Raw genomic sequence first — 23,396 nt, 5'->3', positions numbered from 1 at the left:
GTGACACCATGAGGGAAAGGTCCCCGCTGTAGGAATCTGATACTGATGGTTTTTTCAGACTTGGAGAGTAAAAAAGGCGGGGGCTGCTCTTCCAGACTAAGGCATGAATCGAGGGAGGGTCCGGTTTAGGAACCCAGTAGTGAGACCCTCCCCATGGGGTCGCCTACCCACCCTTCTGCAGCCTCTGGAGTCCAAGCCCAAGCCCATCCCTGCCAGGCTCCTGCTGGCTCTGGTTCCGCCTGTCATCCTGAGATTAAGGTTAGGATGCAGCAGCGCCCCTCCCAACATGCACATGCGCAGTCCAGGGAGACCTGGCAGGACCCTGGTGCCACGGCCTGAAGAGTCCAAGGTCCTGAGCATCGCCTGCTGGGCATGTGGGGACTGTGCTCCCAGAGCCCCCTCTGTGGGGTGTGGAGGTCACACTGTCCTCTGGCTCTATCCAGGCCCTGGGGTCCCAGAGCCTCGTGCCAGGGCACCCTCGCCCTGAGCCCTGGAGCTGTTTCCTCTTGTAAATGCTCCTCCAGAATCAGCCCAACTTTCCCTCAGGTGGTGAAACCACTCATCTCTTGAGACATCATCCCAGTGAAATGCAGTTCCCAGGGTGGCCTCGGAGGGGAGCCACACGCCGTTCAAGGGCTTCAGGGCTGTTAGAAACTGTTCTGCTGGGCAGAGTCACATTTCACAGTCAACACTGGAATTCAGGACCAGACACTGACAACACGACCCCCATCCCTGCCGGGGGCGGGGACAGACCCACAGATAGGCTGAAGGCCGGGGGGAAGAGTGGGCCTCCCCACTTTGGCATCCACCTGGACCTGGCGTCTATGCCCAGCAAGTGCTTCCGGCCTGAGGATGGCCTTCTCTTCCTGATCTTTCATGACCTTTGACAGCCTGCTGGCTAGAGCTTCCGGCCTCTCTGCTGGGTACAGGTGCTCTGGCCCCTTCCAGAACTGTGTCGCTGGGTGCTCTCTCCTGCCATCCCTTCAGACTCCAGTTTGTGGAGGCAGATGAAGCCACCACCCCACGTCTCAAGCCTAGGGCTGCGGACGTAGTCCACCGACTGGGCCAAGCTGCTCACCACACACTGAAGTCACCTCGCAGGCCTCCCCGGCTTCCCTCCCCAAACTCAACCTGTCTTCAAGACTATTTATTAAAGGGAGTTCAACCACGTTGTTTCAGGATGCAGGAAAGATGGTCTCTGCTGCTTCTGCAGCTGCGTCACCTTGAAGAAGTCACCCCGTGTGGCTCTGTACTCTCCACCTGTCTTGACCTTGGGCCGAGAGCTCAGATGCACCAGTGGAGGCAGTACACAGCCTCGGCCTTGGCTTATTCCTACCCCGGTCTGGGCTCACTGGCCCTTCTCTCGAACAGGAGCGTGGACAGGGTGCTGTCCCAGTCACCCAGGCCAGCATGGCCCCATGTCTGCCAAGTGTAGCTGCCGGCACAGAAGGTCGCCCACTGGTGGCCCAGTGTGCTGCTCCGGCCGGGACCCCTGGCCAAACCTGCCAGCCATGGGACCCAGATGGAGGAGTGGTCTGTGGTCAGAAAGCAGAGCACTGTCCCAGGGCCCTTCCTAGCTCCCTGCATTACTGGTAATGGTGACCCCCCCACCCAGAGGTCTGCCCAGATTCTGGGGAAGATTCGGGTTCATTTCCCAAGGGGCTGCCGACTGGGGAGGGAAGTGGAGCTGAAAGCCAGGAGGAGAGAATAAGCATTAACTGGGACAGAGGACCCTGAGTGTCAGGGTGTGTGGGGATGGCAGGTGGCAGCAGAGGCCCTGCACTGCTGCTGTCACCCTGGGCTCGGGCCGCCCTGTTCTAAGGAAGAAGTTTTCTTGGCAGAAAGAGCAGGAGGGTGGTGTGACCTCCAGAGGACACGAACACTGGGTCAAGGTAAGAAATTCAGGTAAAGAGGAGTGGAAACAAAGTCCCACTACAAGACCTTAACAAATGGAGCTCCAACCTGAGGGAAACTTCCACTGAGCACAGTTTGTTTGGAATTGCTTTTAGTTAAGAATGGAGGGTGGGAAGCACTGAGACCCGGCCCCCTTTCACAGAGCTTCCCTCTATGTGAGCAGTGCCCACGGTTTATGGGGAATCAGCTTGGTCTCCAGAAGATTCCACTCCTTTTATTACTCATTTCTAGTCTTCAAGATGACAGAAATTACAGTAAACAATAAAAACCATTTCAGAAGGCGCAGGGGAAGAGAGTGACCTGAGGCCAAGGCTGGAGCTGCCACATGCCCTGGGCACCCCTGGCCAGTGGTCAGCGAGTGGCCCACCCATGGACCCCTCGGGGCAGGGTCTGGAACTGCCCCTACCCCCAAAGGGGAGCGAGGCACACACAGCACAAAGCAGGCGAAGGCCCCAGGCTTGCAGCTGGACAGCCTGGCATACTTGCCGGGTCACCTGCTGACCAGCCTCGGGTCGGGGGTGACCATTGACCTTTCTGCCCCTTGAGAACAAAGTACAGCACAAAACACCACAACCCTCTGAACAGATGAGCGGGTGCCAGGGGTGCAGACTCGGGAGAAGCTGCCCCGGAAGAAGTGAGAAGCAGCCTCTGCCGGCTGTGTACTCCCACCCCGACACCTGTGGGTGTGGCACCCAGCTGAGGCTCTGAGCACGTGTCACGGGTTTGATGGTCATGGCTTATGTCTGTGGTACGGGGTCCTCTGGGTGATTCACCTCTGCACCAACTGCACTAACCAGACGTCAGTGGTGTGTTTTACTTTTTAAATCTCACAACCACTCGATTGGGAGACCAGAGTATGCAGAGCAGAGTTCTAGGGCAGAAGCATTTGGACTCACAGGCCCGCCCAGCCTCTGAGACTTGAAGCAGCATTTGCTGTGAAGAAGGGTGAAGGCAGAAGCATTTCCTCAGGTTTTGTATGACGCTCACAGAGAACATCAATAAAGTTCAGGGTAACAATACCTGTGTGGCTGGTGGCGGGTCACGTTTCCTGGGTCTCAGCGAGCAGCTATTTCTCCTTGAGGCCACCTTTTCTCCTGGTGGCCTCAGGGAGCTGAGTCACCGGGAAGTGTAAGAGAAGAGAGGGACAGCAAAGCCGGTTTGAAAGCAAGGTGCAGCTGGAGGGCTGTCAGACTCCACCCCGGGCCTGACTTCCAGGACTTCACACCCACCATGGTCCAGGTTCACCGGCTGACAGGGAGCCTTAATGGGGCTCAGGGCTCCTCCAGGGCCCCGGGCAGCTGTTTAATCTGCCGGCCTGGGACCACTCGCAGGGCGCCCCCCGCAGCCTGGTGCAGCTGGGTCTCCAGGGCGCTGCGGAGGTCACTGACCTGCACGTCAGGCAGGGGGTTGAAGTTGATGATGACCCCATCCTTTGGGGCTGGTCCCACCTCTGCACGAGGAGCCACGTCCCGCCGTCTCCTCCGAAGGTCAGAGCCGGCCTGGACTTTCAGGTCCCGGTTGGGTTTGGCGTTGTCTGGCTTCTGATCCCCCAGCATGGCTGGTTTGGGCCCGAGCTCAGGGTCCGGCCTTTGCTCGGGCTCTTGGATGGCGGCGTGCTCCTTCCTCGCCTCCTCATGACCTCCCTGCGGCCCTCCCTGCCCTCCGGCAGGGACAGCCCATTGTTCCGGCTGATGTAACACGGCTTGGGCCCGAAGGGCTGCTCCCCCCGACCTGCTGGACAGGCCTCCGGGTGCCCAGTCTTGGCTTGCTTGCTGGGACTTTACCTGAGGAGCCCCAACTGCTGCCCCCACCCCCAGCACATCTGCCTCCTGAGCGTCTGTGCCAGTGGCTGCCTCCTCCTTTCCAGACTTCTTCCTTTCATGGGAGTCTCCACCAAAAACATTCCGACTCTGCCGGGGGACGTCTCCAGCACCATGCTGCTCTGGGCTCCCGGGTGCCCTGGCGGGGTCCAGCACAGGGACCTGCTCCTGCACGCCAGCGTCCACGGCCTCGGGCACAGCGCCCCGCTGGCCTTCCCTCGGCTCAGCCTGGGCTGCCCGGGGCTGCAGGTCAGCGCCGCCAGGAGGCGCAGCTGGGGCTCTACCCAAGGCCCCCTCAGGCTTCTCCACAGAGCGTTGGCTGTGCCCCTGGGGAGGAGCAGGGGGCCACCCAGGAGCACCGGGCACAGCTCCCACAGGCTGTTGTGGGGGACGCTCTGCCATCCCCACGGCGTGGGCCTCCTGCTCCTTACCTCTGGGCCCGGCCACCCCCAGCTCAGGCTGCATGTCCGCTGCAAATGAAGTCAGTCACCGGTTTAGTCACAGAAATGAGCAGAAGCTACCGATGCAGGGACTAAAAGAACCCAGCTTGCCAGCAATCAAGGAATACGAACCACGGCTTAAATTTGCCCAGCAGGACTCTAGGCACGGAGCCACAGACCCAACCGCGCAGGGACCCCCGGAGACTCTGGCATTCGTGCATTAAGTGACAACCCCTCTTCCCCGAGCAGACGCAACAACTGTCCCCTGCCCTGCAGGCCTGGCCCGCTCCCCCTGCCGCCTCCCCTGGACTTGCCGTCCTCACCGTCCTGGCCGTCCTGCCTCTGCTGGTGGATCTCCTTATGCTGCTCTTCGATTACTGCAAGCAGCTTCTCCTGCTGGTCTAGGAGGCGCTTCTGCTGCACCTGCTGTTCCTTAATCACTTGCAACAGAACGGCATGGTCCAGCATCTCTGCCTGGCCAGCTTCTGGAGTTCAGAAAACACACGCAGTCAGAGCCTGAAGGCTGCAAAGGCGTTCTGCTGGGCTGAGGGTGACACGATGCATGCAGCAATGCCAAGGTGGCCTGTGGGCCCCTCCCCGGGACACCACCCCTGGGCGTTCCTCTCCACCCGGCTGAGCTGGCGCCCAGCCACCCTGGGGCACAGCCCTCGCCTCTCTCCAGTGACCAGACACCTCAAAGCCTTCCTACTGCTTCACTCCCACAGTGGCTCAGGGGTTATGAGAGCCAAGAGAGGTCACGTGCCATAACCACAATGATGGTGATCTGGGCTGGGTGACATGAACCATGAACTACTCTAAAAAAGAACATCAGTGCTTTAAGAAAATTTCCTTCAAGGTGAGAATTTTAAAAGCAAACAGAACCATCTTCCTCTTCAGCAGAGACAAGAGCTGGGACCTCAGTGAGATGGGGGCTGTGACAGTTCTCCCACTGGCCCCACCTCCCCCAGGAAGCTGGCTGCAGCTGTCATGGGAGGAGCGCCAGGTGAGCTAGGGGCAGGCCGGCTGCAGCAGGTGTGTGTAGGAGGGCCCCCCACAGACTGTGGACCACGAGGAGGCCCCGAGGCTGGACACCTTGGGTGCGGAGAGCTCACACTGCACTACAAACACCTCAGTGCTGGGTCAATTCTTTACAGCCAGCAATCTGGGTTTAAGTAACTTTTACAACACGTATGTCTTTAAACAGGAAGCTTTGAAAGATGATGTAATGGTACAGGTTGTCAGATGTAAAAGCTCAAATCCAAAGAAAGAAGAACATTTTGTGAGTGGTGAGAGCTAACACCCCAGCGAGGGCCCCGAGTGCCGGGCACATGCAGAAGTGCTGGCTTGTCCTCCCCAACGGCAACCTGTGACTCGCCAGAATAGAGTGGGGTTGGCTTCTGTCAGGGACTGCCACGGCTTCTCCCCTGCAGAGGCCGGTGCCAGGACATGCAGGCAGGCAGGCTCATGAAGAACATGCTGAGGCCGACCACAGGGAGGACAGGCCCCTTGGCCAGCCCAGGTGCTCCAGTCCCCTGCTCCCCACCAGGCACACATCCAGACACCCTAAGGTGACCAGGATGCCTGCCTGAGAAAGCCCATGTTCTGTGGATTGGCTCGTGGCTCCGCACACCCCTTTAGACAAGGGATGTGCACAGTGCCATCCCACAGGGTTCTAGAGCAGCTCCCTTGGCCACGGCCATGCTGTCACCCTGGGTGCCCGTGGCTCATGACCACCTAATGGTCCCACGTGCTGCCAACACTGCCTGTCCCCAGGGAGGGTTCCTGAGGAGCAGGCCCCCTGCCTCACTGGCTCCTCGGAGGACCAGCCCTGGACTGAAGCTGGAGGAGGGAAGTGTGCCCTGTCCAGCCAGAAGCAACATGGGACAGACGTGAAGCAGAGTGGAGATGACAAACTGAGCCCCCAGCCAGAGCCCCGCATGTGACTCTGGGTTCCTGCCCGGCCCACCAGGACCACGGGGACCAGGCTCCTGGATGGGATGAGAGCTGCACATTAATACCAGGCCATGCACATGGTGGAAGTCACACACAGGCCCCGCCCCGTCTCTGGGGGAGCCCAGGCGCTCACAGGCTGCACCTGGCTATCCTCTGGTGACAGTGGAGCCCCAGCAGGGCTAAGAGGGACCAGGGTGTCTGTACAAGAAGGGAGTGGGCTGGGGCATCAGGGGGACCCCACCTGAAGGGCTGTGGCTGAGCCGGGGTGGGGGGGCAGACCGTGTGTGGCTCCCGGTCTCTGCCTCATGCACCCCATGCGAGGCGCTACTGGATGCGGGGCCTACACCACCTGCTCTTGCATCTTTAAACCCCCTACAGACGCATTCACTGTGATGCTCCTCCCGACTCCTACCTGCCACCATCTTTCTGATTTCAGCTGTGCATCCCATTGAGAGGCGTTTGGAGAAAGGCAGAATAGGAAACCATGAAAGTTCTTTTCAGAAAAGAAAAAGTCAAAGAATCAAACAGGCTTAGGTAACAGATTACACGGACCGGGACCAGTAAACAGACTGAAACCAAAGACAAAGTAACATGCGGAATTCCCATGGCTCCCGAGCTGCAGGAAACCCCAGGACCCTTGGCTCTGCCTTCCTAGCCTTGGTGTGCAGAGGCTCGGCTGGCATCCCTGCACAGTACTCTGGGCCAGCTATCCCGAGGCTGCAGGATCCGCTGGGAAGCGGCTCATGGGGCAGCAAGGCACAAGCATCCCACGAACCCACCCAAGTCTGCTGTACCACCATCCCCACGCACAGACCAAGACTCCCAGAGCACAGAATGAAACACCCAGGGGCCGTTCTGTGGACACTGCTACAAAATATGGTGACAACGCGGTGACTCAGATTGGGTGGGGACCAAAGAAACCAGGATGGGTGATCATTCGCTGGGACGGCTGCCACCACCTCTAATGCAGAGGCAGTGCCCAACCAGGTGGGCCCACGAGGAGGGCAGCCAAAAGCCAAGAGCTGGGAGCACCCCAAAATGGGCATTAAGGTATGAAGGAGGATGCAGAGCAAGTTTTGTTCACTGGAGAGAAAAGATAAGACAAGCTTTCACTTTGGGACAGGTGCTGGGTCTTCACTGCAGGTGGACACAAATGTCCCCCCCTCTCCCCCACCCCTGTCCCAGCTAAGACGAAGGGGTGGGAGCCGCTGCCACAGGGTTGGGGGGGAGCTAAGACACCAGTCCTCCCACCCTCACTAATGTCCCCACACCGGGCCAACTTGTTGGAAATATTAACATATCTATTTTGAAATGAGATCCAAATGGTAACAACGTCATGTGACAGTGAGAGTTTTTTTTAAAAAAAGGGGGAAAAAAGGAGATAGAAAACGTTCCTAGGAAGGCGAGAAAGGAGCAGAAAAAGTTGTTAGTGGGCAGGGGAGCTATTTAAGATCTTTCCTCAGCAGGAAACTGGCAAATGCAGAGGCTGGGGCCCTGGAAAGGCCCCCAAGATGACGGGCACCTGTGGCTCCTTCCCTACATCACTCCGCTTCTGGAAGGAAGGGGCAGGTGTCTCCAGGCCCCCGGAGGATGCAGAGAGAAAGTGAAGGCCTTACCCTCCAGCTTGCTGCCTGCGTGGTCCCCGGCGTGGTCCCCGCCCTGTCCCTCCAAGGTCCTCTGCTCTCGAGGCTCTGCCTGTGGCACTGCCCCCGGGCCTGGCTTCTCTTCTGGGAGCGGAGCCTTCCCACCTGCACACACGGCAAAAACTCAGGAGGCTGGCAGGAAACTCAGAAGAACGTAGAGAAGGGACAAGAGAAGGAGGCAGGCAGATGTTTCCTAAAATCACTCTCCACGTCGCCCCTCCCTCCCCTGTGGCAGTGTATACTCAACCTGATGAGTACCAGGAAGGTAATAAAAAATATTTAACATGTCATAGGCTGGCAGCAGGGAGCCAGCGTTAACTACCCTCGCCAATTAACATGCAGGGACCATCCTCAGCAGCTCTGAGACGCACTTAACAATGCACCACCCACCCGGTCAGGCCTGCGCTGCACCCCCATGTGTGTGCCCAGACACAGGACTAGCTCAGCACCTGACGTTTACGGGTCTGGCAAACAAGTGTGTGACAGATTGATCAGAATAGCTGCCAAGCCCCTGACAGCTGCAGAAGGGCTGCTACACGCACGTGCCAATCTTGGGAGAAAAGAAAGGCAGTGGGACAGAAATGAGGATGGTCAGCTTCTCCTGCCCCCTCCGCAGCCTCTCCCGCCCCACATGGAAGGAGCCCACACCCACCGTGCTCGTTCTTCTCCAAGGGCTTGCCCATGGCCCCCACGGCATGGCCGGGCAGCAGGGCACCGTCTGCTCTGGCCCCTGCACCTGCCACCAGGACGTCCTGCCCCTCAGGGAGCACTGCCTGGGGCCCTGGATGCGCACCCCTGTCACCCAGCCCCAGGTCCTCCTTCAGGGGCTCAGCGGCTGGCTGACCATTTTCTTCTGGAACCTTCTGGGGATCTTTAGGAAGACCACCCGCTGCCTCCAAAGCCTCGTCCTGTCTGGGTCTCTCTCGTTCTGAATCCAGCAGTGGTGGCACCATCTGAGCCTTGCCCCCCAGGGCCCTTTCATCCACACGTTTGGACGGATGCTCCTTCTCCAGTCCTTCTGGGTCTTGACCTTCGTCCACCACCACCTTGTCGTGAGGGACTGGGGGTTCATGGCGGTGGGCCTCGCCCAGAGGTACCGCAACTCCTGGAAGGAGACGGCCAAGGTGGGGGAGTGGGTGGGGGTGGGGTAGGGGGTGGCCTGGCCTTCCCTCCCAGGGTGGCCTTCCCTCTCCAGGCCTGTGAACTGAGCTCGTTCCCGACCAACCACGTGACTGATGTCCAGCTGAGGTCCCTCCCCCGTGGACACCACCCCCCAACCCCCAGCCGGGCCGTCACAGCACCTTGACCAGGGCGATCCAGCTGTGCCTCCTCCTGCTTCTCCTTGGCGTCTTCTTCCCTTGGGGGCACATTCACGGGGCCCTTAATCTGGGCCTGCTCCATCTCATCTTTCTCATTTGGCAGCTTCGGCTTATCTCGGCTGTCCTCGGCCACGTCCACAATTGGATTCTGGCCTGTAAGCACGGCACAGATAATTGAGCGGTGTTTCCACATGGCCACACCGCCAATCAGCATGGCAACTGGGCAGTTTTCCCTGGATTGCAATCACATTTCCAAGTCGAATGGCAGAGCCTAAGCAGTTATTTTTTTCCTGTTCAATCATTAGCAGCTAAGTAGTATAGAAAACTGTCATTTTTCATGTGTATTCGTAACAAAAATACGTCAAAATGCAATTTACACGTAACTGGGTGCAGAAGAGCGACATCCCGCATAAGCCTGACCATCACCACCAGGTGGCAGTACGAACCCACCATTTGAGGCCTGGGGACAGCCATCCTCCCCAAGCCCAACCAACCCTTTGCTGTAGGCCAAGGGGGAAGGGGAGGATGAGGGATGCTTAAGGAAAATGCCTGAGGGAGGGTGATTTGCAATTCAGTCAACTTCTTGCAGCAGAAGTGAAAATTCCTATCAAAAGGAAGGTGAGAGGGCTTCCCTGGTGGCGCAGTGGTTGAAAGTCCGCCTGCCGATGCAGGGGACAAGGGTTCGTGCCCCGGTCCGGGAAGATCCCACATGCCGCAGAGCGGCTGGGCCCGTGAGCTATGACCACTGAGCCTGCGCGTCCGGAGCCTGTACTCCGCGACGGGAGAGGCCACAACAGTGAGAGGCCAGCGTACCGCAAAAAAAAAAAAAAAAAAAAGGAAGGTGAGAAAGAGGTGTAGCCCACAAAGCTGGACCCTCTTGCCTCCCACAAGCCATCTCATCCTCCAGCAGGTCCAACGGCTCACCTGCACAGTCACCGCGGGTCCTCGGGGAGAGGTGCACGAGGATGGCCCGCCGAACTGGGCCAAAATGGAGCCTATTAGGAAACTCTCTCCATTAACAAAACCACTTTCTACCTGTTAGGCAAACGTGGCAGAAACTAAAAAACTATATCTGGGGAAAAAACACGTTTAAAAAGAATCATTTCGGGGCTTCCCTGGTGGCACAGTGGTTAAGAATCCGCCTGCCAATGCAGGGGACACGGGTTTGAGCCCTGGTCCGGGAAGATTCTACATGCCGCAAAGCAGCTAAGCTTGTGCGCCACAACTACTGAACCTACACTCTAGAACCGACGAGCCACAATTACTGAAGCCTGTGCACCTAGAACCTGTGCTCCGCAACGAGAAGCCGCTGCAATGAGAAGCCCGCGCACCGCGACGAAGAGTGGTCCCTGCTCACGGCAGCTTAAGAAAGCCCGCACACAGCAACGAAGACCCAACGCAGCCAAAAATAAAATAAAATAGGGCTTCCCTGGTGGCGCAGTGGTTGAGAGTCCGCCTGCCAATGCAGGGGACATGAGAGGCCCGCGTACCGCAAAAATAAAATAAATAAAATAAAATAAAATAAATTTTAAAAAGAATCATTTCATCCCAGAGTCCTGAAGCAACTGCTTTCCCCCTTCAGGGCACAAGCTGCCTGCCTGCACAAGGGGAGGCGGAATCCCGAAAGGGCCTCTGGGGGGTTTCACCACAGCCCTGTTCAGGTGGGCCTGCTCCCTCCCCCAAAGGAGAAGGGACCAGGCTGACCTGCCATGCTGGCCAGGGGCACCTTCAGCAGCTGAGGTTTAGTGTCCAAACTGGAGGGGGGATCGTGCTGGGCAGGAGCCAGACTCCGGACTCCACAGTTCAATCAAGCAGCTGATTCTAATAAGCATGTGGCATCTTTGCCACACCACAGTTAACACCCCCATCCCCAGCCCACAGAGAGCCCTGTGCTCAAAATCAAGAGGTGTCTATCCAACGGATCACAAAGTGAAGAAAGGGGGCCCGGGAAGGGAAGGAAGAACACAACAAAAAGGAAACTCCATTATGTCATAGGAACAAGTCATGTTCTCAGCAGGGAACAAAATCCGATGGTCGTCAGGCAAAGGAACGACCTGGAGACTCAGGTGTGCAAGAGGCACAGGGTGCACAGCGCGGCCACCCTGCCTGCAGCGGCCGGGCCTCCGACACTTCACAGCTGTCCCCGGCAATGGACATAGCATTTCCTAAAAGGAACGGAGCTCCTCACAAGGACAGTTTGCCAGCAATGCCTCTGGGCCACAGTAAAACTAACACAGGACTTCCCAATTAGCAACTGAAAAACAGCCCACACTCCGCCTGCCCTGCGGCTAGGCTCTGGAATGAGGCGCCCACGGTGGCGCAGACAGGAAATCGCCCGTGCAGTCATCGGTCATCACCCCAGGGAAGGATGAAGGCTGCCGGGCCGACCCTGGACCGTTTCTCCTCCCAGAGGCAGCAGTGGGTCAGCACGGAGTGGCCAGCAGAGGGCGCCTCGGCCTGGAAGGGCCTCCTCTCGTCCTCAAGGTCATGGCCTCCGCTCCCCAAAGTGGAAACCACACAGACAGACGCCATGCCTGCCTCATTCTGCCGGGTGGTGGAGCAACCGGACCTGCACGGTCTCATCCCACACTCAGACCCTCCTGACGGTGCTTCTGGCCAGGAGCTCCCAAGACAGACGGGCCGATGGACGGTCACCCATCAGGCTCTCCTTCCCATGTGCAGTGTGGGCGCCAGGTGATTCTGTAACTGGCTTAGGGAGACAGAGGACCAAAGGCCATAGACACCTGCAGTTCTAAAATCTGGGCGTGTGTCAGGTTGCAGGTGCGACATCCTGAGTAGACCTGTCCACGGCAACGAGAATCTGCCTTCAAGGCTGGTTCCACCTTGGAAGACAGGGTCTGGGCCAGGGGCTCCTCTTTGTCGACTCTCCCCTGCGGGACCCCATTCTGAGTCCAGGGGTTTCTCTTTCTGTATCTTGTGATCAGTAAAGATGGAAGCAGTCCTCTCTGACTGCCAAGCACAAAAATAAAGTGACTTTCAAAATCACACCTGAGTCCCATAGATGGAGTCCCTGTTGACTGGAGGGGAATCCCAAGTTCAGGAGACGCATGGGACCCCAGGGCCATGCAGAGAGCAGGAGCAGCCACCAACGTTACTTTAAGAGGCCAGACGCTGCTCTTGAGTAACTTTCCTGACAACCTTCGAAGTGCCCGCCTGGCTGCTGCCCTGAGAAGGTTTTACCTGTTACCCCCCACTCTTCTCGACAGGCAGCAAGAGAAACGCTGACTATGACACCCTTTTGAATGTGCAGGAATCCCAATGGGCCCCTGGACCCAAAGTCCTAGCCGGGTGGCCTGGTGGCCCCATCTGGCTCATCGTCACAGCTCTCCTGCAGACAGGCACGTCTGCCCACAGGCAGCAGGTGGAGGCAACACCCCTCCCGCCCCCAAGGAGTCCTTCTGGATTCAGCCTCGGCTGGTGTGGTTATCTTAGCACCGGTGAAATGAGCCCTGTCCTGACAAACAGGCAGAAAAGCTGAAGTCACTTGGCACAGCGGTGTTAATAGCCACTTCTCTGCAGGGCACAGGGAGAGCTGCAGGGCACCAAGGAGAGAAGGCAGGCGTGGAGCCGGGCCTCCCCGTGGGCATGCCAGCATCTGTCGCAGGAGTTCGGACGCTTTCCTGTCTGCGTGCACCGGCAGCTGGTGCAGCAGCACAAGGGACGATCCTCGGAAGAACAATTAGGTAGGAGCTTGTGAGGGGCAAGCTCCCGCTCAGGTCACCTGTGTCCCCACACAAACAGATTGCTGCCCACAGGCACCGTCCTGGCCCTTCCTCTTCTTTCCCACCCAGCAGAAGCCAGGCCGTGTCCCTGATGGGCAAAAGGACGAGCTGTATAATGGGTGTGGGCAAGGCGGCCCCCAACACCAAGAGAAGCTGCAGGCTGGGAGGGAGAGGAAGAAAGGGGACAAGGCCACATTCAAAGGAGGAGCTGAGAGTATCACCAACTCTGAACCCACCCACCAGACCCTCGAGCAGGCCATGAGCCTCAGGTGACCAGCCTCATAGCCTTTCCTAAAGGGCTCGGCCACCTCTTCCGTCCACACCAGGTGCGTCCTGGGCTCTGCACTTGCTAAGAGTGCCAGGCCGGGGGTGGCCAGTCCCACATGTCCCCAGGAGGGCAGGACCCCCCCAGTCCCAAGGCCAGCTTGGGCTCTAAGGAAAGTTCATACCATTTTGGCCTCTTCAACATCTAAGAGGCCAGTAAACCCACCTCACACGCTGACGGGCAGACGTCTGCAGGGCACGTGGCCAAGGCCCCACGGGCCCAGCTCTGCTTCAACGAGGCAACCCATCAATGACGGGGAGGCCGGGGGCAAGAAACACGGAGACTGAGTTAAACAAACGGCATGTGGTTCCAAGAGGGGCCATGTGTTTGTTACAGACTTGTGGAAGAAATGGAAACCAGATGTGGCCGCGGCAGCTCCAGGTGAGCCGGGGGCCCGCCTCCACGACAGGATGCAGCTGCTTGTGCAGGCCGTGGGCTGGAGGCTGCACAGCGCCGTGGGGACAGGCAGCCCGGTGCCGACTACGTCAACTGATGCTGAGAAGCCCTACTGGGCGGGACCACAGCCAGCTGAGATGCGAAACCGGTGTCCCAGTCTAGTTCTGCTGGGGGTGTCCTTAAAGCACACAGGGCCAGGACACCCAGGGGGTGAGGGACCCAGTGGGGCTGCCAACAGGGGTGGAGGAGCAACACCTATCGCCCTCTTCAAGGAGACTTTTTTCCCATCCAAAGTACTGAATCCATGCAACTTGCTGTGGGATGCCCAGGCAGCTTCTTCGTCTTTATTTTTATTTTTTATAAATTTATTTATTTTATTTATTTATTTTTGGCGGCGTTGGGTCTTCGTTGCTGCGTGTGGGCTTTCTCTAGTTGCAGCAAGCAGGAGCTACTCTTTGCTGTGGTGTGCGGGCTTCTCATTGCAGTGGCTTCTCTTGTTGCAAAGCACAGGCTCTAGAGCGCAGGCTCAGTAGTTGTGGCGCATGGGCTTAGTTGCTCCGCAGCATATGGGATCTTCCTGGACCAGGGCGCAAGCCCGTGTCCCCTGCATTGGCAGCTGGATTCTTTTTTTTTTTTTTTTTTTTTTGCTGTACGTGGGCCTCTCACTGTTGTGGCCTCTCCCGTTGCGGAGCACAGGCTCCGGATGCGCAGGCTCAGCGGCCATGGCTCACGGGCCCAGCCGCTCCGCGGCATATGGGATCTTCCCAGACCGGGGCACGAACCCGTGTCCCCTGCATCGGCAGGCGGACTCTCAACCACTGCGCCACCAGGGAAGCCCTTGGCAGGTGGATTCTTAACCACTGCGCCACCAGGGAAGCCCTCTTCTTTATTTTTAAATATTTATTTATTTATTTGGCTGCGCCAGGTCTTAGTTGTGGCATGCGGGATCTTCGTTGCGGCATGAGGGATCTTTTAGTTGTGGCATGTGGGATCTTTAGTTGTGGCATGCAGGATCTTTTAGTTGCAGCATACGGGATCTAGTTCCCTGACCAGGGATCGAACCTGGGTCCCCTGCATAGGGAGCGAGGAGTCTTAACCACTGGACCACCAGGCAAGTCCCCCAGGCAGCTTCTGACCACTCTGGTTAACTTCTCTGCTGAGCCCCGCTATTCTCAGGGGTGCTCTCTGCAGGGGACCCCCAAAGGGAGAGTCTTCTAGCCGGCCCTCGCCATCCCAAGAAGGCAGAGGAGAGCATGCCCAGCTACTCCGGGCTCAGGGCTCCCCCAAAACAGCCCCAAGATAGACTGTTCTGCAGAAGTTGGTGTGGGGTGCTGGCACTGCAGGGGCTTTCTGAGCACAAGGAGGTAAGGCTGGAACAGAGACGGCAACACATCCAAGAGCCCCGTACCTCCAGCTGCAGGTAGCCCAGCCCCACAAGCACCCAGCACGCTTGCCTCCCTGGACAGCCCTTGGGACATTTCCTTTTGTCAATCACAGTAGCTGAGGAGACCAGGGCTCCCCTGGGCTTCTTAGCCATCACCGCTCAAAGGGACCTGGAATCCACCAGCAACCAGCACCGCTCCCCCAGAGGGGAATGCCAGGCAGGGAGCCTGGGGAATCTCAATCCAAGCCAGGGGTTTCTTTGCAGGGGAGGTAAGCAGACACGCACACACCATTAGTATGAATACACAAAACCCAGCCATTGTCAGGGCAGAAGCCCCTGGAATGAACGTTATCATAGACAGCACCACCCACCAGCACCTGAACCTGATGCCGTTTGGAGCTCCTAGAAGGCGAGAGGCCAGATTAAGGGAGCCCTCCCTGCACCCCTCCCATCTAGGCCTGGGAAGGCCACAGGCTCCAAGACACCTCTTCTCTCCCAATCCCCCCAGACACAACGGAGCTCCTGCTGTACCCCAGAAAGCCGCGCTTGGAAACCACCCTGCACCCCATGGGCCCTGCCACATATGGGCAATGGGGCCACTGCACTGGGGGGCCTTCCAAGGCAGGCCTGCAGCTTATGAGGGAGTGTGGCCCATCCCTCTATCAACGGGCAGGTCAACAAGTAATACATAAAGTGAAACAGGAAACAAAGCTGAGGGGCATCACTGACTTTGTCCAGGAAAACCTGGCTTAAAATTTACATCCTCTAAACAAAACAGGCAAACATGAGCAACACCCCCAAGTTTACTCACCTGTTAGCGCTCTGAATGGGGGTGTTCAGATCTCGGCCCTGCTGCCTGCCATCTGTCCCCTGCATGCAGGTGGCCGCACCCACCAGCCCCCTGGAGTCCCCCCACCCCCTCCCATCACCCAAACAGGAAGGAGGCAACTGGGCAGGTGAGACAGCCTGGAAAGTGCCACCTGGGTCCCCGTGACCCCAAGATGACGCTGCTGGGGTGCCCCCAAGAAGGCTGCAGGCCTGTCTGCATACCTGAGAGCCGCATACCTGGGAGCCGCGTACCTGGGAGCTGGGCTGCCTCTGCCTTCATCGCGCCCTCAGCCTCTCCAAGTCTGCTGCCTGGGGCTTCCTTTGCCAAGTCCACAGGGGCCTCCTGGCTCACGGACAGGGTGGTGTGTGTGCTGACCACCAGGATGCCCAGGCCGACCCAGAGCACGACCTGGATGAGACAAAGACCCCAAGAGCTAAAGGGGTCATGCAGTCCCTGTGCCCCTGCCCTTCCTAGGGGGTGGGGCACAGCCCACAGAGGCCCCAACCACACTGACCACTAGATGATGGTCACTAACTGATCAACGTGACCGAATCATGGGCCACATCTGCAGGAACCACACTGGTGATGGGGCCAGTGGGGTGGTGGGGGTGCCGTGAGGGAGCCTGAAGACAGCAGGGGCAGCAAGTATGACACGGAGGGGCCTGCTGGCTGGAGAGATCCAAGCCCACCGGCCAGGCACCCTGGAGAGCCCAGCAGCCATGCCTCCCCATGCCTAATGCTGCAGAGATTGGGTCCCTTGATGGTTCTGGCCAGGAGAGCAAGAATCTTGGGGCATCTGCCTAACCTGAAAGGGGCCCTTGCTTGTCCCACCCTCTCACCCAGTAGAGGGACCAGACCACTGGGTGCCCGGCTACAAATGACCTATCCCCAACATCACCCAGCAAGCTAGACACACCTGCAGCTGCAGGGCACAGACGGGGACACGGCTGGGAAGAAGGTGGTTCCTCGTCCCCCCTCTGGCCGTCGGTGCCCATCAGTGCTACCCAGCGAGCTGAGCTGGAGGCAATACTGCTCACAGAGGGGCCTCGTCCCCACCCGGTCCCTCCTGTGATGGCCCCCAGGCTGACCATGAGTGCTGCCCTCAGTGACTCAGTACACGAACCCCACATTGTGTAACTCCGTTTCCCCTGCGGCTCCTAGACACGGTGGGCCGACACTCTCCAAGCTACTTCTGCTGCCACAGCCGTGCACGCTGCTCATTCTGCCCTGCCAGGCCAGGCCCGGCCCGTGCAGCTCTGCCCAAAGAGCCGTAACTCCTGGTGCCGCAGAGAGGAGCACGAGGCGGCCTGCCTCAGAGCCAGCGGGCCCCACCACCCACCTCCACGCGCTCTCAGAGTCAGAACTCAAACCTTTTCCGAAAGGCACATTGACTCTGAAATATATCTGTTCAAAAGAACCACTGAGACTTTCCCAGGCCCAACACAATTAGAGAAGAAAGATTTTCCACAGGAAGAAAGGACCTGTGCTCCTAAAGGTGGGTGCCAACCAATGAGGAGAACCTTGGGGAGAAAGTCTGTTTCAACTGCTGCCACTCTGGAAACACTGAGCTGGTTCAGGGCTCATGGAAGCAAAATGCTGGCCGTGCTCCGGGGTCAGCCATGGTTCAGGGAGGCCTGGTCAGTACCATGGGCTTGAGAGGCCCCTCCGGCACTGACCACCCGCCGGCACTGACCACCCGCCTGCCTTAGTCAGGTGCGCATGGGGATATTGTTGAATTTGAGCCCCTGGGGTCTGAGCAGCATCAGAAGACTGTACACAGCTTGGGGTCAAGAGCTCCTGACTCTCCCCCCATTCCAAGTTACTTTCTTAGAAATGTGTGGATTCCCAGCTTCAGCTGTGTGCTCAAAGAGTAGCATGTTATACCCACTCACCATGAAGGGAAGATTCAAAGAGCAATGGTATCCAGAGGCGACCAAAGTAGTTTTAAAACATTAAAAAGAATTTTAAATCCCTTGCATCTCGTATTTCTCCAGAGAAACAACAAAAAGAACTTCACGTCCCGACCTGGACCCCATAGCACTGACAGGATGAGGACAAGACCGAGTGAGAGCCCTGAAATACTCAAACGGCCAAAGTGGTTCTGCCAGCGTGGCCAGCCAGAGGGGAGATGACAGCTCCAGAAAGGCCCCCAGGACAGCGCCAGGTGGGGATCCCAGTGAGCCTGCAGAACCCCATTCCCCTCCAGGCCCTGATTTGGACAGCCCCTAAAATGGTTTTGACACAGAGATGAAGACATCTGCTTGGTTGTTTTTTGTTGGTTTTTTTTTAACAGGGACATCACTGAACATTCCTGAACGGGAGATGGACAAGCCAAAGTCAACATTTCATCCGTGGCTTTGAATGATTTATTTCAACCCTTGGCTTTCTGGCCTTAAAGAAACAAATTGCACACAAAATAAAAAACATTAACTCCATCAATGCTGGGAGACAGCAAGCTTCCCCAAAAAAGACCAAGAAAGCATCAACTTAAATTCAATTTATGAAGAAGAGCCTGCACGGAGCCAGGAAGCTCTGCCTGGTGTCACACACGCACCCGCCACTGCCCCCGGCCCAGACATCCCACAACCCCACTAGCGAAGTGTGTTCCCTGGCTCCACCCTGTCCAAGAAGATACCCCAGCCACACTCCCCCACCCGGCAGCAGTCTCTACCCCACCCTTCGCCGAGACCCCCCCTCGTCCCCTGACACACCTGGCTCTCAAGCTGCCCTGGGCTTTGTGGGGTTCTTGCCAGCTGACCACTGTCTGCGCATGAGCAGTCTGCTGGCCCTGCCAGAGCCTTTGTAACCGGTCACAGTCCCAGCTCTCCACTCTCACCCTTTCCTTTGAAGAAATGCCACAGGTCCGCAAAAACCCCCAGGCAGGGAAGCCAAAGCCGCCCCAGCTTGAGGGGAGCAGATGATTAATGCCAGGCTGGCGTCAGTGAGGACGTGGGAGGGCCATGCCTCACACCAAGGGAATCTAGGTCCATGGGTGATGCGGATACAGTGACCAGATCACAGTCTGCAAGCAGGCATGTGTCAGGAGGCAAGAGTCAGCCAGAGCCAGGGTGGGAACACAGCCCCCAGGGCAGTGTCAGGAGCTCCAGGTGGGCCAGACTTTGGAAAGGGCACAGGTGTTGGCCAACTCCCTGGGGAAGCCATGACAAGTATGCACCGATCACAGACCCCCACCACCACCCCACCAAAGGCCTGAGGCGTCCATGAGGCCCCAGGGTCACAGGCCAGAGCTCCCAGGTTGCCGCTCTGCCATGAAGTTTGCGAGGCTGATGCTGTGCATGTGTGAACAGGGACAGTCATCAGTTCCCCCAAAGTCTTGATAAGGAAGAGACGCTGCTCCCAGAAGAAGGGGCCACAGCTGAGGTCTGTACCGCACCAGCCAGCAGTGATGGAATGATCAGGAACACAGGGGGAGCCAGCTGGGGTACAGGGCTGTCATGGACTCAAGACAGGGACAGGAGGGCACCTGTGCCTGCAGAACCCGTCTTCCAGGTACAACTTCCTGCAAGTCCAGAGCTGCTTTGAAATGGGACAAGGTTGGTGAGCGAGCCAGGTGCACCAGACGTCTGATCACGCAGCCCTGACCTCTGTTCTTCTTAACCAGTTGCAGAGCCGCCAGGAGAAGCGCAAACACATCCTGACATCTCAGCCCAGGTACATACTGCAAAACCAGGGGCTTGGCCTGGGGACCATGTGCGATGCGATACCCCAAGGCTCCCAATCTGCTGGGGTCCCCAACTCAGAACCAGAGACAAGCCCTGGCCGGGAAGATGGTGTCCCCTTTCACTGCTCACATGTGAGACTGAAGATGTACACGTTCAAACGAAGCCCACACCTCGAGGCAGGGGCTCCAGAGCCCGTCCCGTGCACCCCAATTTGGGTCTTCAGGGCATGGCAGGCATCCTAGCCCTGAGGCCAGGGCGTCACACTCTGGGTGAGGTCCAACAGGTCCTGGTGTGCGCTTGTGTCCCTGTTTCAGAAGCACAGCGGCGCCTTCTGGCCCTCCTTGTGGATGCTCCCCAGTGCTTGGCACGAGGACAGCTATGGAGGCTGGTGCCGCTCCGGCTCAGGGCTCCACTGCCTCCGTGAGTCCCAGGTGGCCCTGCTGCCCCTGCTGGCTCCCGGCCGCAGCGTCAATTCCGGACGGTGAAACCCACCCCTTCCGCCTCAGCCCCACTGGAGAGACCCTCTGAGTTCTTGAATTTTCAAGACGAAGGATGAACTAGTGATGACAGATAAGGTTTCTTTTCGATTTGCTAAGGGCCAACTATGTTTTCGCGGTCCCTGCTTGTTCTTCTGAGGACGTTTCTCAGAATACTCTTTCATGCCTTTCTCCGGCACAGCTGTGATGGGTCCATCACCCGTGCCCCACACCTTCCCTGGCTCTTCCTGAGGTCCGGGGCCAGCAACAAGCACCTCTGTGCCAGCAGCGCTCAGGCATCTAGGGCAAGTAGACTTGGGCTGATGCCAGGTCTGTGCCATCCTAGGGAGCAGCAGCTGGGGCTCCCAGGACAGGAGGGAGGGACACACCCCAAGTGGGTACCCTCCAGGCCCTAGGTCTGCACACCAGACTCCAGCCACATTTCTGAGCATGCCCCTTGCAAGGCTCATGTTCCTCAAAACATGAAAACTCCGTGTTCGGAAATAAAACAGCAGGGCATGCAAACGGTATGCCACGGTCAGATGGTCGATTCTAGGACTGATCTGCGATGTACCTCACCAAGACACTAAGTCCAAAGGGGAAACTTTCCATCTTCTCTGCACATGGTCAGAAAGTAGTTAATATAATTTAATATGCTTTCCAGTTTTAAAAATCCATAGTAACACAGGCACAGATAGACGTCTCTTTAACGCAATTCTACATGTGTTCAGGTCTACAGACAACGTGGGGGCGTTTGAATGCGCATGTTCATTTCTGTACATGAAGCCAAAACCAGCATTACGCTCAACAGTTCAACACTGGAAGCTGTCCCAGCTGAGTTGGGAAGACGACTAGCTGCGCCCCCCCACCCCCGCCAGCACCACGGCGAGAGGTGTAGGACGACACAGATGAGAGAGAAACAACTGGAAAGGGGGAGGTGAAATTAGCAAGAGATGCTGTAAGGTCAGAGGGTAAAAAAAGTTAATATATGAGAATCTATAGCCTCCCCACGTACAGTCAGAACAGCCAGAGGAAGGAGAGGTCCCAGTATCACAGGCACGTGTAGCAGAGGGATGCTGGTCCAGCAGACGGAGACGGGGAAGGGGGGCTGAGTGCAGCTGTGACGACTGAACACCACGCCCCATTATCACACTGGGAGGCTCACAAATACACTCTGCAGATTAGCCAGAGTATCAAGGGAATGATTCTTTCCAAATTTATCTACAGCTTCAATGAATTCCAATTAGACCAAAACCAAAAAGGTGGATTTATTTTTGTTAAGAGTCAGATCAGCTGACTGAAACACTCAAACAGAAAGTAAACAGGGAGTTCCCTGCTGGCCTAGTGGTTAGGATTCTGGGCTTTCACTGCCGTGACCTGGGTTCAATCCCTGGTCGGGGAACTAAGATCCCGCAAGTCACATGGCACAACCAAAAAAAAAAAAGTAAGCAAGCAAGAACATCCAGAAATGTCATTAATGAAAGAAAAGAGATTAGAATTAAAACGTTTTCAGAGCCACACAACAAGGGAGCACCATCACAAGGTCGGGTAATTAAAACAGCGTGGACGGCCACGTCACTGGATGGGACATCCAGGAAATTAAAATACAAGTCCCAAATGAGCCCAAATACATACAAGAACTTAATATACAGGAGCAGTAACATTTCATATCACTGATGGACAAACAGTGTTCTGACAACTAGAAAGCCATCTAGAAAAACTGAGGATACCTACTTTGTTTCTTACACTTAAATAGAATAGCGATGGGTCAAAGATTTAAATGGAAAAATGAAATCATGGAATTACTAAAAGAACTGAAGGAAGAATTCCTTAAAGTAATACTGGAGTGGGAGGGTCATTTTAACAATGACTTTTTTCTCTCCTACAAAGAGTCTGATAGACTAAAACACTGGTACTTCACAAACTGGGAAAAACATTTGCAATTTGGCAGGCAATGGGCCGATTTCCTCATATTATAAGGAGTTCCTAAAACTCACCAAAATCCCCAACTGAAGACTGGTGAACAACTTCAGCAGCTAAGACTTGAGGGGCAAGAGACTCCAGAGAACAGATAAGCACTGAGGGGCCACCAGGCCAGGCTTTTCCCAGTCAGCAGGGCTGAGCAGCCCTGGAGCCTGCAGACACACAGGCTGGGCCCCAGGCATTAGGAGGGCTACCCAGCAGCCAGAACCGGAGGGGCTACAATCCTGGAGAAGAGGAACCCTCCAAGGACGCACCCACGTTCTGTGTTCAGTTCTCCCCTGAGGCACGTGCCAGCCACCAGCTGGGCAGAGTCGTGCAGAAAGCAGTTGCCAAGAGGATGAAAGCTAAGCAGAGAATTTAGCAATCTGCGGGTGATTGTATTGAGACTCAGGAAGGGCTACACTCTAGAAGTGAGGGCAAACCTGAAACAGATTGGCCTCAAGGGGACACAGGCCTTCTGCCCATCCTCTGTCTGCTGGACAGAGGACAACATCATCCAGAGCCTCCACGATTTCTCACATACACCTACACAAAGTACCAAGCATGTCAGGGGGCAGGACCATAAACCAAGAGGACCTCATAAAACCAAGAGGGTGCAAAGGATCAATATAAACAAACTGACCATTTGAACAATAATAATGATGTCTTGTGGTGTTTAAAATATATGTAAAATTAAAATACATAAAAACAATAGCACCGAAGGCCAGTGGAAGGTAAGTGGAGTTAAAATATCATTGGATAGTTACCTCATCTGGGAAGCAGTTAAAAAAAACTAACTTACGGTCAACTCTAATAAGCCAAGGATTCATATTAAACTGCCTTGTATAACCACTAGTAGAACAGAAATGTACAACAGCTAATAGAAGAACAGAGAATAAATACTTAAAATGCTTGATTTATCCAAAAGGCAGCAAGCAAAAAAGAAACAGAAAAAAGAACAGATGGGACAAATAAAAAACAAAGAGTAAGACGGAAGCTTTAATCCCCCCAAATCAGTAATTTTATTAACTATAAATAGTCTTAAATACTCCTATTATCAGGATGGATCAAAACAAAACAAAAGCCAACTAAATGCTCTTACCCGAGACATACCTTAAATATAAAGGCATAGAGAGATCAAAAGAGAATGGATAATAAAAACAATATTGTGCAAACATAAACCCCAAATAAAGCTGGATTAGCTACACTGTATCAGACAGGGCTGCCTTTAAGGAGAGAAGCATTTCCAAAGATAAAAAGGGACATTTCACAACAAAAAGGGTCAGTTTAATAAGATATAGCCATTTTAAAACTGTACGCTCCTAATAACATAGCTTCAAAACAAAAAGCAAAAATTGATATAACAAGACAAATAAGCCTATAATTAAAGTGGGAACTGTCATACCTTTTTCATCACTGATAGACTAGAAGATTAAAAAATCAGTAAGAATATGTAAAATCTAAAAATCACAGTTACTAAACTCAGCTTAACCACACACTGGATGCATA

At 56.0% G+C, this 23,396-nt stretch overlaps 1 protein-coding gene across 13 annotated transcripts in view; it reads right to left on the bottom strand.

Moving 5' to 3' along the window:
- Window positions 1-2,113: 2,113 nt before the first annotated feature.
- Window positions 2,114-23,396, bottom strand: part of SLC38A10 (solute carrier family 38 member 10) — a 42,619-nt gene continuing 21,336 nt past the window's right edge. For 2 of the 13 annotated variants that reach the window (XM_059046418.2, XM_067022099.1), the window contains exons 11-17: window positions 16,003-16,174; window positions 9,072-9,242; window positions 8,423-8,875; window positions 7,744-7,875; window positions 6,540-6,620; window positions 4,498-4,659; window positions 2,114-4,204 (exon numbers count right to left, since the gene is read on the bottom strand). In XM_059046418.2, the coding sequence (XP_058902401.1) occupies window positions 3,186-4,204; window positions 4,498-4,659; window positions 6,540-6,620; window positions 7,744-7,875; window positions 8,423-8,875; window positions 9,072-9,242; window positions 16,003-16,174 (2,190 nt within the window). In that variant the 3' untranslated portion in view covers window positions 2,114-3,185. The remainder of the gene's footprint in view (window positions 4,205-4,497; window positions 4,660-6,539; window positions 6,621-7,743; window positions 7,876-8,422; window positions 8,876-9,071; window positions 9,243-16,002; window positions 16,175-23,396) is intronic. The other 11 variants (XM_067022098.1, XM_067022102.1, XM_059046420.2 and 8 more) reach the window with 11 other exon arrangements.

This window comes from Kogia breviceps, chromosome 19 (assembly GCF_026419965.1).
Source record: "Kogia breviceps isolate mKogBre1 chromosome 19, mKogBre1 haplotype 1, whole genome shotgun sequence".
In the NCBI taxonomy this organism is placed as follows: Eukaryota; Metazoa; Chordata; class Mammalia; order Artiodactyla; family Physeteridae; genus Kogia; species Kogia breviceps.
Note: the sequence above shows the minus strand (reverse complement) of the source record. Positions and strands in the feature narration are given on the sequence as shown.